This window comes from Notamacropus eugenii, chromosome 6 (genome assembly GCF_028372415.1).
Source record: "Notamacropus eugenii isolate mMacEug1 chromosome 6, mMacEug1.pri_v2, whole genome shotgun sequence".
Classification (NCBI taxonomy): domain Eukaryota; kingdom Metazoa; phylum Chordata; class Mammalia; order Diprotodontia; family Macropodidae; genus Notamacropus; species Notamacropus eugenii.
In genome coordinates this window covers 14,849,349-14,868,929 of record NC_092877.1, presented here as the reverse complement: position 1 = coordinate 14,868,929, position 19,581 = coordinate 14,849,349, and the positions used below count along the sequence as shown (strand labels likewise).

Below are 19,581 nucleotides of genomic sequence, written 5' to 3'. Positions count from 1 at the left end.
TTATGCTTAGAATTTCCAATTACCATGGATTAGATTCTTTGAAGCATTTTGCTGAGTAACATAAATGTCACAATTTAACATAAGAGATTTTCTTGATGGTTAAAACAAAACTCACCTTCTCACGACACCCAAATGTATTGAAAGTACATGGAATTGGAGCTATTGGGCAATCTATATCATAGTGATTAGACATCTGGAAAAAAAAACAAAACAAACATTTCCCTGCAAGACATGGTTTTCTCCAAACAGTGAGCAGATCATATTCAAAGGGACTATTTCCAATAAACTATTAGTAAACACAATTTCAAAGTCACTGTAGGCTAAGCAGTATTACATCCCATATTATTCCAACAGATTTCATACAAATTAGATTTGGGGGAAGACAAGAAATTCAGTTCTGCTGTTGGTACAGACTTCCCTCTAGTGGTTTTCAGAGGAAAGAGCCTTGTCTTCAATGACAACTGGAAATTCACCCTGAGCTAGCAGTGTGGTACGATCATGGAGTGGGGCTAAGGGCACCTAAAGCAGTATAGCTACCAACCAGAGCTTACGGCCATTCACCACACACCCCCACATGAACATTTTGCCTCCATCCTGTCCTTGCTCCTCTGTTATCCTTCTTTCTTTGTCCTCAGGACTGCCAGTAGTGGCATGGCACTGCTCAGTTCTACTGGTCAACACTGTAGGCACAGTTCCTTGTTATGTGACAAAAGTTCTAAAGACACAACCCTGATTCTTGTTTATGACATCCTCATTGTGACGCAGCAGGAAGCTTTACAGAGAACAGACTTCTCTGAAGACTGCCTAAATGGTTTCTTCCTGTGCTTTAAAGGCAAAAGAAGACATTGAGACTATATTTAGAAACTGAGGTTGGTGCAACCTTAGTTATTTTGTGAGATCTCCAAAGTGATATATTTTTGTTTTAAAGAAAATACATTTTGAGAAGAGAATTGGGGGCTGTGATATGGGAAACAGGAAAAACACAGTGTATTAAAATGAACACTTCTGTCTTTTAGAGATAAACTCAACAGGTCATTTCAGCAGCACAATCAATCAAAGAGAAAAGTTTAGAAAGTTTTCCTAGCACTTGCTGAGCACGCTACTACATGCTCATCTCTGTGTTGGCAAATTTCATGCTTATATTAACATTCTTACCAATAGTTCCGATTTTTGCTGTTGAACTGCCCAAAAGTTTTAAGACAGGAATGAGGAAGAACGTTCCATCCCAACTGTCAGACACTTCTATGGTCCACAACATACTCACTTCATCTGGGATGCCCTGCTTGCTACCTAAGGCACACTCAAGATGGACTATAAATTCCAAGATACTTTAGAACTTTTTATTAGGCTTGATGGCCTACAGCCTACTGATGTCAGAAAGAAAAGAGAAAACTGTGGAACTGACTATACTTGCTTTATCTTATGCCTTCCCTTTTCTCAGATAGATTCTGTTTTCCTAAGGGACACTTACCATAGCAAAGGTATATCTGACACAAAATTATTGGTCTATTAACTTAAAGATTGAGTGTTTGAGGTTGGGAATGCTTGGTTCAATGACCATTTTTCTGGCTGGTGAAGACAGACAGATACACACACACACACACACACACACACACACACACACACACGCTTATGTAAATCAAGGGCTAGAAGGGTCCTTAAGAAACCACCTAAGTCATCCAGCCCAACCCTCTCATTTTATGGGTGGTGATACTAAGGCCAGAGGTGAAGCATCTTGCCCAAGGTCACATCCCCAATTCCAATTTAGGTCATGGCACTCCAACTTCAGCCTTCTCTTTGCGGCAGAGATTTGGGTCTCTCTGGACTTATCCCTCTTCAGAGTTCTGAGCAATTCATGGAAAGGGACTGATACTATTGACCTAGCTCAAGCAGGCTCCTTCTGACCCTCAGCCATGCTAAGGAGTATCTCTGTTTAAAATACTTTTTGATATTTAATTTTCAACTCAATGCCACAGACCCCCTTGCTGGGAGCTTTGGGTGAATGTATATATTTGTGAAAAAGAATGAAGTTAATTACTCTACCTGTTCACGAATGAGCATGGTGTTGCAATATTCACAGAAAACTGTTGCCAATGGGCAGTTCTGGTCATGGAACTGCATTTTGGAGAAAATGAAAAAATGTATAAGCTATATTGTATCTTAATCCATTATCAACTAAGCACATGTGTAGCTGGTTTTTCACCTAGCCCATATTACTCAGGAACAGTGGAATTTATGTAGGATTAAGTACTTCAATGGTTTCAAGACCTTATTTTCCATTTTCCCCAGGATATTCATGATACTAATTGAGTGCTCTAGTTCTCTGAACAGAATACTGACCAAAATGCAATAACTCTTCCACTTTTACCTAATGACTAGCTAACAGCTCAGCTGGGGCTAGCAGCATTTATGTTAAGGACAACTCCCGATTCCCCACAGACAATCTTTCCCCCCAAATTTTCCTTACAGCATGAAAGCTCCTAATGAAGCCCTTATGTAAAGAGGTTATAAAGTGGAGCCATTCCCGGTGTGTGAGTACTGCTAGGTGGCACCTTCATTGTTACAAGTCAATCCCATTATTAAATTCCCTCATCACCAGGAAGAGTCTTCAAGTCCTTCATTTGGAAAACCAAATTCCATGCCTAAAGTTAAGATTAGTCACGATCCTGGGAAGGAATCAACATTCCATGTTGGTTCTCCACATACGGAAGTAGGGGCAAGGAAGGAGATGGGATTTGGCTCCAATTGTGACTCTTCTGACCACTCTCAGCCAGGCAGCTAATTTCACTTGTCTCTTTCCTAGCTAACATTTAATATCACTCACTCTTCTCCAGGCACTGTGCTAAAGAGCTTTACAATTACTACCTCATTTGATCTTCATAACAACCCCGAAAGGCAGGTGCTATTACTATCCCCATTTTACAGATGAAGAAACTAAGGCAAACAGAGGTTACATGACTTGTTCAGTACCATACACCTAGTAATTGTTCAGTTTTCTGGATTCCCAATTCTCCCCTCTATCTGCTGCACCAATGATTGCCCCAATTACTCTAAAGAGCAGTGCACTACACTTAAGGAACCACGAAGGTTAGACTCGTGGTGGGGAGTCAAGACGCCTGGACTCTTATTTCTAATTTTGTCGATGACAGCATAACCTTACATTACAAAAGCCTCCTCTCCATAAAGTCAGGAAACAACCTCCTACATCATCAAGGTGCTCTAAAGGTAAATGGGAAATGTTTCAGATTTGCATAAATCTACTCAAAGAAACCCCTGGGCCTCATGCCACTTCTGTTTTTTAAAATATGTCTCCTCTGCACTCTTCACATACTTGACCCTGAATCCCTAGACATTGCCAAGATAGGTCTTTAAGAAACAAGAGGCAGGGATACAGAGCAGAACACCTTTCCTATGACTTTGTCCCTGTGAAACTTTTCAATGTGCCAAAATGTTTCAAGTGAACAGCCTTCTTTAAGTTAATATCTATACATTTTTAAACCTTCCAGTTATTTCAGTAAGAATGTATGTCAGCCATCTTAAGCTTTAAAAATGAATTTAAAAGTTCTCTTAACCCACACATGAAGGATATGTGATTTCATCAGTGGAAGGAAATACCCCTAAGGGAACCCCATCCAACAATGTAGAGGGCAATCCTTCTATGACACAGTAGTTAAGACCAAACAGTTGCATGGTCTATAGGGAGGGGAAGGACCTTGCCCAGCCCCATACACAGTCAGGTGTCAGAGGCTGGATCTGAATCAGATTCTAATTCCCAGCCCAACGCCCCACTCATTCTCATGATGCCATATGGCATAAGATTTCCCATTCCTTCCCAGTCCCTCTCAAATGCAGGCAGGAATTGATTTCCAGACCACTTCTAACAGGGGGCAGGACACAGGTCAATACGTGCCTCTTTCTCTTCAAATGGCATCGGAGCAGCACAATTCACACATGACACTTGTCGCCTTGGACACTCCACGAGCATATGATTCTGAAGGAGATATTTCCGAAAGGAAAGGTGGCATTGTGGGCATTCTGCAAGGGCAAACTCACAGTGTGTCTGGTGATCCTATAAGAAGAGCAAAATGAAAACTAATTAACATCTGTCAAGATGAAAAGTTCCACCTATCTCAGCAAGATGAGAGAACATGGATATCATGGAGCCCAGCACAGGACAATACAGCTGCTTTAATGAGTGCTTTCAAATAATAATTATGATTTTAAAATTCATAGGGCAAATGCAAATTGGCCAAGTTCATACGTGCAGATGCAAAAGAGCTAGTCTCTAAGCCAGGAGGAAATGGATTCAGGTTTGGCTTCTGACATATACTGGATGCATGGCCCTGAGAAACTACTAATCTGCATTGGCAAAGGAAAGGTTCTCTGCTAGAAGTCCCCACACCAAGAAATCACAGGTCTAAGTCTCTCACTTGATCACTGTTGCCACATACTCAATCACAGAACAAAAAGACTTTCAATGTTAAGGTCTTCTCCACACTGAATTACCTAAAGGAGGGGCTACTCTAAAGACTAGTGGAAAAATTTATTGCCAAGTCATTAAACTTCAAGTGTGACATAAGCAATGTGGTTAAGCCACTGACTGAGTGATCTCACTGTAACTACTTCATGTAAAAGTAAATGCCACTGCTAGTTTCATCACTTCATTTAGATCACTAGCTATAGGGATATCTCATCTAGTTAATAAAGAAGTACGCAATTTATGAAAGCCCAGAAAGAAAAATATAAGGAAGACAATGATAAAGGGATGACAGCAAAAGGTGCTGGTGAAAGACTGGTTCCTTCTTTCAAAGTGGCAGAAACAAGGCATGGGAGTCAAGTGTGGTATTTGCAGAGCCCAGACCAGCTCTGCTCCAGATCAGGATCACATAAGGACATCTGTGGCCGGAAGAGGAAAAGAGCTCTAACTTCTCTTTCACTTCTGGGTCTCATTTTCCATGTGACCCACCAACAACTGGAAATACTACAGAATAGAAAATAGATTTACAGTCCACCTCTAGATGCCTCAGTTCCATCTTCAGCAGGCAACCTTCATTAGGACATTTCACTGTAAGCGAGAGGATTTCCCGTTTAGCAAAGTTGTCAGGAAATAGTTGATTTTCCAGCAGTATTTCATTGTCTACAGGACATTTGTGACCAGCATCTCTATGACAAATAAATGAAAAAAAAATGTATACCATTATTAGAGGGCAATTCAAACTTAACTCTCATTCAACAAATAAGTGTACCTCTGCATTTAATATCTATTATAGAATGTAGTATTGGATAATCAATTGGATTACCAAAATAATCTATGGTAATTGCTGGAAACAGGAAGATCTCACGCCATCTCTATGGTACAAATCAATAAGGGATTTTTTAAACTGTGGAGCTGTTTAACACCACAAGAAATGTAGAACACTTATATGCCTAAACTCACTGGCAAACAGTTAAAGAAGATAAAGGTATGAATCTGAGCAGTGTGGACAGCCTTGATATCCTGTCACAACACGCCTAGTAGGCAAATGACATTCTAGGGTCCCTGATTTAACTTAATATGACCAAAACACTTCCAAGAGTCCCAAGTATGGGTCATCTAATCAAACCAGTGAGTTGTCCTGGGGCATTCTTGTGACTGGTTATACCTTAAACACAACTGAAGCTTTGGGTACAGTCAATGGAAGTGGGTTTAAGTTCTCTTCCACTGGGAAGAGAAATGTATTTGGACTCCATAGTGCATGGTCAAGTCCTGTTGATACTCAATGACACAAAAATGTGAACAAGTCACTTAAGTTCTCCAGGCCTCAGGTTCTTCATTTGCAAGATGGAGGAGGGGTTGAGTAAAGATTCCTTTCATCCTCTTATACCTCATAGGGGTTGTTATGAAGAAAATAACATGATGACCAGTAAAGTACATAAATGGGAGTCATCATTAGAATGTACATCCCCTGAGGCCATGTCTTGGGTTACCCTTAGTCCTCATATTCTAGGAATTCCTTGTTCCTTATGAAGGCAGTTACCATTTCTGGTCTTACTTACCTACTTATCATTATCTTCCAGCCCTGGAGCAGGTAGCCCTCTAGGTCCTTGGGTGGAGCCTTCTGACTGAGGCCAAGTTTTCCAGAACAAGTCCTTTTATTAAGGGGATTTGTTCTGTGAAGTTTGGATTCAGTCAAAGACTTGAGGGCCATGGGTGGCCTCAAAGCCATAGGTTCCCCAACCCTGTCCTGGCCTCTGCCCACTCATTCCTATCAGAAGTTTTAAAAAGACAAGGTGGTGCTTGATGCATATTTTAGGATTCTTTATCTAGGCAACACTGAGATGCCCCCATAGTGAATAAGGTGATGCTTGAAGCATGAAATTGCAGATTTTTATATACTTTAAAAATTACAGGTGCTAAATCTAGATCATATACAGGAAGCCTAGAAAATCTACAGGATATCTATACAAAATGTAAAACTGTTACCTGGAGAACCAGAATTCCTTTTGAAATAAAAAGAATTAGATTTAGAGGAGTGGATACATTTTGTTGATTACAGGGATCACAAAGTTGGAAGGGACCTCAGAGATGACCTTGTACCACTATCTCATTTTGCAAATGAAGAAACAGAGGCACAATAGATGAAGTGATTACCCAGAAGTCACATGACTACTAAATGGCAGAATGGGAATTTGAACCCAAGTGCTCTGATTGTACACAGCAGCTGGTGATGATATTACATAATATCACTTCTATGAGCATGAATGTTAGTGGAAGTAGATTAGCTGAAGCTTTAGAAAGGAATGTGAAAAAGAAAACCTTCACATTTCCTTTTGTGGGTTTTGCTTCCTTTTAGTCCTATTCTGTGTAGGAAAATTTCACTAATGAAAAAACAACTTCATCTTGCCTAGGTTTGTAAGCCTGGATGACCTTGGTGACACGTTACACATCTCTAACTTAGTAAGAGGAAACCCAATAACCAGTGCTATTTCTATTTACTACATATACTGTGTGAAGAAGTGTGAGGGAAACAATGAAGGCCAAAGCTGAACCAAGCAGCTTGGTTTCCCTGCTCTCAGTTTCTCTATCCACAGTACAGATGCTGCTGATGCTTACAGAGAGGGGAAATAAAGTTTCTTGAAGTGCTAAAAAATAAATATTCAGTGTAGCATTAAACCAGGAACTCAGAAAAGCTAGGTTTTATTCCCAAATCAACTACTTATGGCCCTAAGGACAGAGAGCCCTTAAATTGTGCATGCTGCGGACTTCTTACCTGGAAATGAAGACAGTAGTTACTCAATTACTTCATAGGGATCTCAGAAGAATTTTTAAAAGGAAGAAGGGAGAGGGGAGGAAATGGAAGTGGAACTGATGGTAGTAGGAGTAAGCATCAGGATGAAACTATCCATTTTTTTTAGTTCAAGCGGTAAGAGGTATCCCTTGTAATTTGTAAACTATGGTGAGTTACTTACCTACAGCTGTCATTGTAGCTTTTGTCACTGTAGCTTTTATAAAAGAAACCCCCTAAGATGTCTGAAGCTACCCTTGGTGAACAAAGGTCAGTGAAAATTAAAAGATTTCTTAGAAGGTGACTTTTAATCCATTCATGGAAATCCCACCAATAGCTAGAGCATCACTTACTAATGAAAGGGCATGGGGTAAACTGCTCTTACTGATAAGCATAAACACAGCCAAGCTGAGTCAGATATTAAAAATACACTGATATCTCATTTACAAAGAAAGCTGTTAGCAATCTCATTCTTCACTAGTGCTCTAAGTTGGTGGCTGGACTTGACATCTTCGAAAAAAGTAAAATTTCTATGTCCTTTTTCTGAGTAGGATGATTTTACTCTCAATTTTCACAACAAGATCTGGAAGAAATAGCTTTATAAGCCAGGAGAAATAGCAGTTACTTTAACAACTGGAAACAGAATCCAGCTTTCTCAGCTTACTATCCAGTGTCCTAAAATTACCCATGCAACCTCTTATCCAGTAAAACTACCTCTTGAGATACTGATGTTTTATTACCTTATTGACTTGACAATGCAGGCTTTGCAGAACCGGTGGCCACAGGGGGTTTGCACGGCTTCCCGCAGTGCCATCAGACAGATGGGACACTCATATTTGCTTTCAAGGGGTGGATCAAACTCCACATCATAGCCTTGAATCTCATCCATCAAGGAGCTGGCAAGGTTCCCAGGAATGGCACTCCCATTTACACTATCCTCCTTTGCACCAGTGCTACAGGCACTGGCCATGGCGGTACAACAGTCACTGGCTGGCTGGCTGGCACTGCAGCTGTCTTCACAGTTTACCAGACTCATAGTTGCTAAATGGCCAAGCAACTTCTCTAGGGAAACAGCAAAAAAAAAAAAAAAAAAAAAGCTTAAAATTGCATTTGTTTAGCATCTGTTGTCTTTGTTCAATTTTTGGCTTTAAGCAAAGCAATTATTCCCTAAATCTTGGCTCAGATGCCATTTCCTCCATTCAGCCTTCTCTAAAACTACCCACCCACTTACTCTTCCTCTTCAAACATCCCAAGGGCCCTCTGACCCTCCCTTGTATGCTTTTTGGTGTATACACTTTTTCTTCTGTTACGTTTTAAGTTCCTTTCAAATAAGAGCTGTACATATCCATCTCTAAATTCCTGACACCCCAAACACCCACAGGTGCTTAATAAAGGTGAAAAGAATGGCAATAGGGTGCAGTAGAAGGGGTGCTAGATTTGGAGGAGGCACATCTGTGCCCTTTCCTGGGACCTGGGTGGTCTTGGGCACTTCACTCAATCGCTCTGGGCCTCAACTGAGGCAGAAGCAAGTGAGATTACGAGTTGTCCAAGCTGGCTTTAAATCCAGGACACTATGGTCTCTCTTTGGTTCCAATCACTTCCCATTTAGCAGAAGCATTACAACAGCTGACACAGAACTTTAAACTTAAAAAAACATATACGTTACCTCACTGATCCTCACAAGAGCCCTGTCTGAGTGGGGGTGGTTTATAATCCCTATTCTGGGACCAAAAAAACCCTAAGGATCAGAGGGTTTAAGTAACTGGCTCCAAGGTCTCATGATCAAGTATCTGAGGTAGCTCCCTGCTACCCCAAACACCTTCACACATTACCTGGCTCTTTGACGTCTGGTTCTCTTAGTTTTGTCTTCATATTCTCAGCTCCCTATACAGTGTGCATGTGCACACGTGCATGTATGCCTGAGCTTTACATATACAGGCATGGATGTATTTTAAAATCAAGGTCTCCCCATCTTACCCAAGTGAGAAATGCAGGCAATATTCATAAACCCATTCTTAGCACTAACTGGAGGAAGCTTTTACCTGCTTGCTTCATTTCAGACCTAGGTAACCTGATGGCCTTCTACTTCCAGGGGCTCTAATGTCAAACACTGGACATCCAGTCAGCACTGCCCATAATCAGCACGGTCCACTCAGCTCAGAACTTGTGAGCTCAAGAGACCCAGTAGCTTTAGCCACCCCTGCAGCTAAAGTTAGAGGTATGCACTACTACACTGCCCACACAGTTAAATTTAGAGCATTTAACGAATAGTTTACTATGTGCCAATACCAGGGATAAGAAGCCAACAGGAGACAGTTTCCCCTTAATGAGGGGAAGAAACAACATGAACATTAATAAACCATATCCAATATACATAAAAATAGTGGGAGGAGGGTAAGGTATTAATCACTAAGGGAAAAGGTCTATTGTAGAAGGTGACATGCACTTGAAGGGAGCATGGAGGTTCCACAAGGCAGAGAGGAGGTGGAGAACATTCTAAGGACAAGGGAATGGCTGTTCCAAGTCAGGAACTGAGTCAGGAGTTGGAATGCTATATAAAGACAAAAGTCAGCAGACCAGTGTAGCTGGAATGGTTGGTTGGTTGTTGTCCTTCATTTCTGGAAAGGACCAAAATGACATCACCATAATAAAGTGAAGTTTCAGTGTGGCCGGCAAGCTCGGAGTGCTCTACCACAGGTTGGGCACAGATGGTCCATATGCATATTTAGGGTGGTTACTCCAAATCTGCACACCCTATGTTTCCTTTGTTCTATCCCAATTCTGCTTTGCACATAAAGCACAGCATCTTTTCTGATGTAGGCACGCCACGCTGAGCAGTCCTGTGCCAGCGTCTTCCATGTTGCACAGTCAAATCCAAAGTCCTTGAGAGAGACCTTGAGAGTGTCCTTGTATTGCTTCTTCTGGCCACCATGTGATCGCCTGCCCCATGGGAATTCTCCATAAAAGTCTTTTTGGCAAGTGTACATTTTTACATTCAAACAACATGGCCAGCCCATTGGAGTTGTGCTCTCTGAAGCATAGCTTGAATACTTGCCAGTTCAGTTCGAGCAAGGACTTCAGTGTCTGGTACCTTATCTTGCCAGGTGATCCTCAGAATCTTCCTAAGACAGTTCAAATGGAAGAGATTCAGTTTCCTGGCATGGTGCTGGTAGACTGTCCATGTTTCACAGGCATACAACAATGAAGTCAGCACAAGAGCTCTGTAGGCCTTCCATTTGGTACCTCTTCTCTCCCAAACTTTTCTTTGGAGCCTCCCAAACACTGAGCTAGCTCTGGCAATGCGTGCGTCAACCTCATTGTTAATGTGTACATCCCTGGAAAATACCCTACCAAGGTAAGTGAACTTATCCACAGAATTCAAAACTTCTCCATTTGTTGTAACTGATGATTCCATGTGTGGATGTGTGGTGGTGACTCGTGGAGCACCGGTGTTTTCTTGGTGTTAATTATTAGGCCAAAATTAGCACAGCAAAGCACCTGGTGCTGATTCTATTCCAGCTGAGATTTAGAAGGCAGGGGAATCATTACTCACACAAAAGTTGACTGAAATTTTCCAGGTTATATGGCAAGAGGAGATTATTCCCCCAGGAGTTCAAGGATGCCTCCACTGTCCATTTCTATAAAGGTAAAGGGAATAGATTGTCCTCCGAAAATCAGGTGGGAGGTCGGGGTGGTGGTCTCTCTCTTAGTAACTGCTGACAAAATTCTTGCTAGAGTCCTCCTTAACAGGCTGATCCTTCACCTGGAAAATGGTCATATACCTGAGAGCCAGTATAGGTTCAGAAAGGGCCAAGGAACAGTCGATATGGTGTTTGCTGTCCAACAACTCCAGGAGAAATGCCCAGAGCAGAACAAAGGTCTGTACACAATGTTTGCAGATCTGACCCAGGCCTTTGACACTGTTAGTTGTGAGAGCTTATGGGAAATTATGTCAAAATTTGGCTGCCTGGAGAAGTTTATCAGTATTGTACGTCAATTTCATGACAACATGTTTGCCTGGGTTCTGGATAGTGGACAGTGCTCTCCAGTGGAGTGAAACAGGGCTGTGTGCTTGCTCCCATGCTTTTTAGCACGATGTTTTCAGCCATGTTGTCAAATGCTTTCAATGAGGATGAACATGTCATCATTACCATACTGATGGTAAATTCTTTAATTTGAAAGACTACAAGCCAAGAACAAAGTGGAGGGAGTGTTGGTGCATGATTTTCTATTTGCAGATGGTTGTGCACTCAATGCAGCCTCTGAAGCTGAGGAGCTGGAATACAGAGTTCTGAATGACAGGTTTGTAGGTTTATATAGTGTCAATGTCTGTAAAAACTTTAAGATCAATTTCTGATCTGCTCATTCAGACAACAAAGTTGAAATACAGGTGAGTCTCTGGTATACTACATCAACTAGAATGAATAATTGATAATCCTTTTTCCATAAAGTAGTTTTATTAACTGAAACGTAGGAAACCCAAGACATAGATTCTCTTTAAAGCCACACTAAATCATCTTATTTAAAAAAGTAAGTTGTTGTGACTTCTTGCTTCTTTCTCATCTCTCTAGTGTTCTGAATTAAGAAAACTATCACTTGTAGTTCTAAGAGCCTGTGAGCTCAGTAGTAGAATTATAAACCATTTTCATTTTATTTATTTATTTTTTTTAAAGAGTATTTTACAGAAAGACTTAGTACCTAAGGTGAGAAACAGTGACTCTGTGACCAGCAAAAACAGGCTCAGCTCAGAACTTCCTCGCTGCTTCATTTCAGACAAAGAGGTTTTTCAAGCTGGCAAAGCCTTTACTCCTCCTGCCTCTTCCTCCTCCAACTGGTGATTCCTCCCTGGAAACCTCCATTGAAGGAAGTGCCCATGCAAGTCCTAGCCCTTCACAAATGGTTCTGCCCAAGACTATGACTTCTCACCTTCCTCCAGTTTTTTTCAGCTCCCTTTGATTTTGTGTCATTAAAATGTAATCTCCTTGAAGGCAGTTCCCTAGGACTTGGCAAGGTACCTGCAACAACCTATGGCCTTACTATTATGAAATGCCCTCTTGCTCTCTCAGTCTGTCTGTCTAGTGTTAAAAATTGGGAAGCAATAGTCTTCAAAAAAAACCAGTATTTATATTTTACCTTTTTAAAACAATGAGTACCTATCTAAATAGTCTATTTTGCTTTCAATAGTGACTTATTTTCTTTGTTTACATGATATTATACAATTGTCTTAAGAATCTGAAAGTAAGTTTCTCTTTGTAAGCGGCTTCTTTGCTACAGAGGAGCTCCCCAGGAACTGGAACGAATTTTTAAAACAGGTTGTTAGAAATAATGTTTCCTAGTGATATAACAGATAAAATCTCACTTATTTTAAAATGGTCAAACATGAAACAAATAATCAAATATGCTACCTAATAGTCTAATGGCATAAAAGTAATAAAATGTCTTATTACTATTTTTTAAGAATCAAGCAGTCTAAAATCATAGTTCAAATTAACCCAAATAACTCTAATAATCAAAATGAAAGGAAATGCATATCACAGGATCAAAAAATCATACATGTAGAACAAAGTGAGGCCTTAGAGGCCATTGGATCCAACTCAGTTGAAGAAACTGGGACTCGAGATGAAAGACTTGCCAAGGGTCACATAGTTAGTAAGGGTCTGAGGCATCGTTTGGACCCAGATCATCCTAAGTCCTGTTGGGGGGAAAGGGAAGTGGTTATAACTGATCTTTGGCTTCAATCTTTTCTAGTTTCAGAGTCAAAAAATATTTTAGGAAAAAACAGATGCTTCCAAGGATGAAAAAAAAAAAGCTACTTGGGTTACAGTTATCTTGTTCAGACTTGGTGTAAATTATTTTCAAAGACCACTTTAGCTACACAGTATAGCTCTGCAATGAAAACGCTGATTTTTTTTTAACATAATAAAAACTTTATCTTTCATTTTCAGGCTTGCAAAGAATATCTCATAGCCTATTATCTCATTTCAGTCTCACAACCATCTTGAGGTGAGTTCTCTGGTTATCATTCTAGCCTCTTTTTACATAGCAATATGGTACAAAAAAAACACTCAGAAAAAACCCCAAATCCAAACTGCACAGGCCGTAGGTTCAACTACTGGCTCTGCCTCTCCCACGAGTCCTTTTGGACAAATTGATGAAGTTCTGTGGGTGTCACTTTCTGTACCTGGGAAACAAGAGTCAGACCAAAACACTTCTAAGGTCCCTTCTCCCTCTGCATCTAAGATACGATGATGAGACATCACAAACATCATCCACTGAGGGCTCTCCTTTACGTAAAGATGCCTTTCGACAACACCCTTCTGTTACTGAAATTAGTATTTTAAAAATTCAAGTGAAAATGCAATGGGTTTTAAATAGCTTTTTAATGAGTAAATAAAACAAAAATAGCAGGCAAAATAAATTCATACTGACATGCTCACTACAGTTATGTCACTGTTTTTACTAATTCTGTTAGAAACACTGTAGGTTACTGCCATACATGACATGTGCAACTCTTCATAAAGAAATCTTGCTATTTCTTAAAGTGAAAATAGTATTTTTTTCCTGAATGTATTTTATAACATTAAATAGCAAAATAGCAAAATAAAATAGCAAAAGTAAAAAAATGAATATGCTTTTATATGACTAATATAGCAATTTACAAAGCACCTTATATATTATCTCAGACCTTTTTTTAAGACAAAAGAGGAAAAAATCAGCATGGTTGAGCAATACATCAAAAAAATTTCTGAAAATATATGTAATATACACCACTAGTGTACTAGTGGACCTCTCAACTCTACAAAGGGATGGTTTATATGTCTTAAGGTTTGTAAAGTATTTATTAATTCCTTTGAGTCTCTAACACTTAGATATATTAGGCAATAGTTCTGTTTTATATATTAGGAAACTGAGGCTCAGTGAGATCACACAGCTGGTGAATACCTGCAAGGGAGAACCTGGACACATCTCATCCAGAATCCAAAGCCAGCATTTTATCCACCAGGCCAGCACTCATATTTTTCCTGAAATGTATCTATTGAGGTGGTGCTGCTGATAAAGGCCCAACTCTGATCAAACATTACTCCATTTTAATACTTCATACAAGTTTCCCAGAGAGTAGTGTCCCCATTTAATAATTCATTCTTCCAAAACTAGAATATTTTTTTTCTCCCCAGAGTATGTATTCCTCCCTCCACTGGTACAGACTCAGACTTGTGCTGAGCTATCAGACTACAAAAGTGACGAGAGCTGCTCTGGATGCAAGATTCATGAGTCTTCAGCCTGCCTAGTAACAACATTGCCAGGCTCAGCTTTGCTCCCCTTCATCCCTGAGCCCAGACCAGCTTTTCCTGCCTCGTTGGAGCTGCCAGAGCTTGAGGTCTGACTCCCTTTGAGAACTTTCTATGCCACTAGGAGACACACAACGATCTGAGTGGGAGATCCTTAGGTTTTCATTTAATACAAATGAAAAGACAATGACAACAATAATCTAAGTTGCCAAGTGAGTATTTTAAAATGCTTCTGAAGACAACTATTTCTCAGATTTCCTTGGAGTTCCAGCAATAGGGATGCCCTCCATACACCGCAGGCATCTTATGCACACAGAGCTTTTCGGACATCGCCTCCTCCACTAAAACTGGAACCTCCAGAGTGCTGGGCTTGCATTTTTGCCTTTCTGTGTAGCCACAGTGCTTAGCATTGTGCCTGACACAGGGCAAGAGCTAAGTAAAGGCCTGCTGAGACCAAGGAGGAAGCTGTTCAGTTAAGCCCACTTTTTCCACGTTCCACTCACTCATCAAACAATCCATTTTGTTGGAAGTCTTAATTTTTGTTCTTTCTCAGTTCCATTTAAAAAAATCAAAGGCTTTCCCCACAAATTAAACTCATCTTTTCTGGCAAATGCATTTCTAAGAAAATACATTCAATAATATTAGTCCCAATTTTGATGGAAAAAAGTTCACAGTAAGGATGCAGCTTAAAGATATCAATCAGGTATTAAAACACTAAAATGATTGAAAATTTTGTCAACAAATACTCTTTGCTTTAGAAATCAAAACCACATACCCCATCTGTCACTGTCTTTGTACAGAACATTAACTCCCTTCACAGATAATGCCAAGACACTTACTCTACCTTCAATGGGAACACTGGAAAGAGACACAAGGCCCAACCCACAACAGTGATTTCATTCTATGCAGACCCTTTTTTAAATAGCTGATTTCTTTTTAAATTTTGGTTTTCAAATATTTTGCCGAGAAAAGTGATGACTATGTGGTTTCGAGCTCCTTCAAAGAAGGAGGAACATGCCGCCAGAAAGGAAACAAGCATTCATTAAGCTCCTACTGTGTGCCCAGCAGTTATCTCAGTCTTCACATTACTCTAAGAGGCGGGTGCTATGATTATCTCCGTTTTACAGCTGAGGAAACCAACGCAGGAAGCAGCGAAGGGACACTTGCCCAGAGTCGCACAACTCGTAAGTGTCTGAGGCTGGATTTGAACTCAGGTCTTGCTGACTTCAAGCCCTTGGTTTCTCCTGCTGCCTCTAGGCAGGCTGATATACAGAAAGGCCAAAGAAAGGGATGAAGGGAACATGGGAGATTTCAGACTGGCTCCCCCACCAAGAGCCATCATCTTGGGCAGGTAGCTCTACCTCCCTAGGCTTCAGTTTCTGTATCTCTAGAAAAAAGGGGCCAAACAAAATCACTTCCAAGTTTTAGAGATAATGTGGAATTAGCGCCCAGACTATGCACCTCCTGGTAATGGACTCAACATGGAGAAGGAGACATACATTTCAGACATAACCAATGAGGGAAATTGTTTTGCTTGACTGTGTGTGTTTGTTCTAAGGGGTTCTAGATGATTTCCACATGTACATGACAAATTACTTCACTCAAGGGTCAGATACCTTGGAAAAGTCAGTGAACTTCTGGCAGCCTATTTCCTCCACTATAAATACACTGGCACCTACCTCACAGGCTCATTTCAAAGATGAAATAAAAGATCCTTATGGTCCTATATAAATGGAGCTCTTAGCTCTCACTCTGTCACTGCTGTTCAGTCATTCCAATCATGTTGGATTCTTTTTGACCCCATTTGGGGTTTTCTTGGTAAAGATACTAGATTGGTTTGTTATTTCCTTCTTCACCCAAGTAGATAACTCACAGTGAGGGGAGATAACAACTCCCCTTTCATTAATGTGCTGCAACCATGAGCTGATGGCAGCTTTCTTTCCTGCTGGGACTCCAGGTTTGTGGCTCTGAATTCTGCGTGCAAGAAAGACTTCTTTAATCGTCTAGAAAGTTGTTAAACGGTAACCAATACAAGCCATAGAAATAGTATCAAGAATATGGCCCTACACCAGAGGTTCCCATTAATCACTAAGTACTTACGTATCTAATAATACATGTTAAGTTTCCCAGAGTAGGAGAGGGAAAAGGGAAAAAAGAAAGGATGCAAAAACTGGTTCACTGAAGCTAACGCTGCAGGTGGGGAGAAGGATAAGTAAAGGTCAAGAAGACTTTCAAACATGATTTTTAAGTCAGATCAAAGTTTTCACAGGATGTTTAAAAAAATCACACCTGACACATAAAGCAAGAGATTGCACGAAACAGAAGTGTCAACAAAGTACTGTCAAAGGAGCGGAATTTTTTTTTTGTATTATGCTTTCAGAAAGATTATTCTATGATGCAAGGGCAAGCAGAGCTCATTAAGCACTGGAATTTTTAAGGCATTAATGACAGGGAATTAAAATTCCAAAGACTGAATATAGACTCCATGTACATGAATTCAAGTATAAGCGATAGCAGGAGGGAAGAGTCACAAATGACTCTCACAGTCAGAATTTGGGAATAAAGGTCTCTTAAAAAATTCAATGCAAACCCCACTGTGCCAGTATTAAGGTTGTGATTCTAAAGTATTCTGTAATACGGTGATCTGAGTCCTGGATCCACACTGCGACCTTGGACAATTCATATGACCCCACTGGGAGTCAGTTTGTTCATCTGTAAAGCAAGGAGGCTGGATTCCCTTCTTACCATTTATGTAGGCTGCTGATGAAAACTTCTGAAAGGGCCTTAATCATCTGAAGTCAGATTTTCTAACTGTCAGGCCAAGAGTCTTTCCACTTCATTAGAGTACTGCCATCCTTCAGACGCTCAATCACCAAAACGCAGCTTCCTAAATTGTCAGACCTGGAAGGAACCTTAGAGCGCATCTTAGAAGTCCCGAGAGCTGAGCTGAATTCATCACAGTAAACCTCAGGGCCTTCATGCTGGAGGCTGGTAGACGTGGCAAGGCCACCTCCCGGGCCAAGGGTAGGGCCTCTACTGAAACCCAAGGCTCCTGACTTTGGGCCCCCTGTTCTTTCCATGATGCCAGGCTACTTCCTTCATTAGCCAGAATGAAAGTAGTTCAGTTCACAGAGAAACTGGAGCAAACAACAGTGGTGAATTGTTTTTACAGCTTCCCTACCTGTATCTGGACGTCTTTTCCAGAGCCCAAGTGTGAATTCTTCAGGTGATTTCCATTCAGGGCCCTCCCAAACGCACAAGGGAGTTCCCCTCCCCCAAATACCAGGAACAGTTTTACTGAACTCATGTGTGGAACAGTCAAAGGCTGAAACCACCATGTGCAGAGGAGTGGGAGAAGCTTAGAGGAAGCAGTCCCTGGGCCCTCTCCAGGACCATGACGGGCTGCTGGCTTGTGTTTGTTTAGGCGCACAAAGGGAGGCAGGAGGCAGGTTCATGGAGGGGCCTCAGAGGCTGTCAGACAAGGGACCTCAGCATGCCAGGCAGCAGGGCACAAGACCTGAGGGAGCCGCTGCTCAGCGGGAGGGCACCGCCCTGGGGAGGGCAGGGCAAGGCCCAGCTCTGCCAGCTCTGCCCCTGACTGCTTGGGTGACTCTGGACAAGGCACTGCGTCCTTTGTACAACCCGAGGCTGGACTGACCGCCTCCACTTCTGCCACCGACCAGCCCTGACAGGGGGGCCTCCGGGGCGTCTGCAGCCCTTGGGCTGGCTGGGTGGGGGGCTGGCCCCCATGAGTCCGGCCTGTGATTCAGTCTCAGCTGCTCCTCGGCTAGGGCTGGCCAGGGCAGAGCAGAGGGAGTTTCCTCACTGGGGAGTTCCCTCTGCTCATGAGAGGGCAGGTCCAGCCGCCTGCTGGCTGCTCCACGCAGGCACCTGTCAGGGCTCCCCTTCCCTCCGGGACTGCCTGGCCCCCGCACGCTGCCAGCCTCGGGGGGGGAGCCCAGCCAGGGGTCCCCCCTGCCTCACGGCTCACAGCCGGCACTGGCGCCCCCCCCAGCCCTTCCTGCAGGCCCTGTCCTTGGGGGGCCCAGGAGGGGGACCCCCCGGGCCCAAGCCCTGCTTCTAACACCGAGGCCCCACTTCCCCATCCGCGAATCAGAGCTGGGAGGGGGTGGAGAACGAGCCTCCCAGTCGGGGAACACGCATTGATGGAGCCCCTACTGTGTGCCGGCCCCCCAAAACCCAACCGCCCTGCAGGGCCCCCGCCTGGGGGAGGGCGAGGCAATGACGTCACCGTCACCCACAACACCCAACCGTTACCTCGCGGATCCTCACAACGACCCCTCCGGGACGGCGGGGAAACTGAGGCACGGGTTTAGGGCGGGGCCGCCAACAACCGCGTCTATAAACGGGGCACAGTCCGCAGCGACGAACCCCCTTCCCACCCTGCCCCCCTTCCCGCGGCCAGGCCGGCGGCGGGGCCTCTGGGGCCTCACCGGTCCGCCCCCGGGAGCCGCTCCCCGAGTCCCCCCTCGGCCCGGTCCGCGCGGCCCTCCCGGCTTGTCCGGGCTTCCTCGGGGGCGCAGGCCCGCGACCCCCGGAGGGGGCAACCCGAGGCACGGGGCGGCCCTCCCGGGCCCGACACTCACCCGCCCCGCTCGGGATTTCCGTTGCTCTGCAGCTCCGGGCCCCGCAGAACGAGGGCGAGGCGCGCGCTCGGGAGGCGCGCGCTCGGGAGGCCCGCAAGATCGGGGAGCGGGCGAGGCCCCTCAGGCCGCTTCCGCCTTCCCAGCTCCGGGCCCCCCCCCCCCCCCCCCCCCCCCCCCCCCCCCGGGCACGGGAACACGACTGCGCCTGCGCCGGGCACGACGGCGTCCCAGAGGGGCCGCCTTCCCCGGCGGCGCAGCGCCCCCTGCCGCCGCGGCGGGCCTCCCGCAGGCCGCTGCCGGCACACCTCGGGACTGCCCGGGTGAATTCCATCCTTGCGCATCCTGGTCCGACTACGCGCGAAAAGCGGGGTGCGGCTTCGGACGCGGGGAAGCGCCCCACAATTAGGAAGTGATCAGCGA

At 43.4% G+C, this 19,581-nt stretch overlaps 1 protein-coding gene across 3 annotated transcripts in view; it reads right to left on the bottom strand.

Moving 5' to 3' along the window:
- The window catches only part of TRAF6 (TNF receptor associated factor 6), a 29,020-nt gene extending 9,711 nt beyond the window's left edge, over positions 1 to 19,309 (bottom strand). Inside the window, exons 1-6 of one of the 3 annotated variants that reach the window (XM_072619117.1) lie at positions 19,162 to 19,309; positions 8,006 to 8,327; positions 5,013 to 5,163; positions 3,911 to 4,069; positions 2,044 to 2,115; positions 116 to 193 (exon numbers count right to left, since the gene is read on the bottom strand). In XM_072619117.1, the coding sequence (XP_072475218.1) occupies positions 116 to 193; positions 2,044 to 2,115; positions 3,911 to 4,069; positions 5,013 to 5,163; positions 8,006 to 8,301 (756 nt within the window). In that variant the 5' untranslated portion in view covers positions 8,302 to 8,327; positions 19,162 to 19,309. Of the gene's footprint in view, positions 1 to 115; positions 194 to 2,043; positions 2,116 to 3,910; positions 4,070 to 5,012; positions 5,164 to 8,005; positions 8,328 to 18,832; positions 18,964 to 19,008; positions 19,034 to 19,161 lie in introns of those variants that run through there. The other 2 variants (XM_072619116.1, XM_072619114.1) reach the window with 2 other exon arrangements.
- Positions 19,310 to 19,581: the final 272 nt, after the last annotated feature.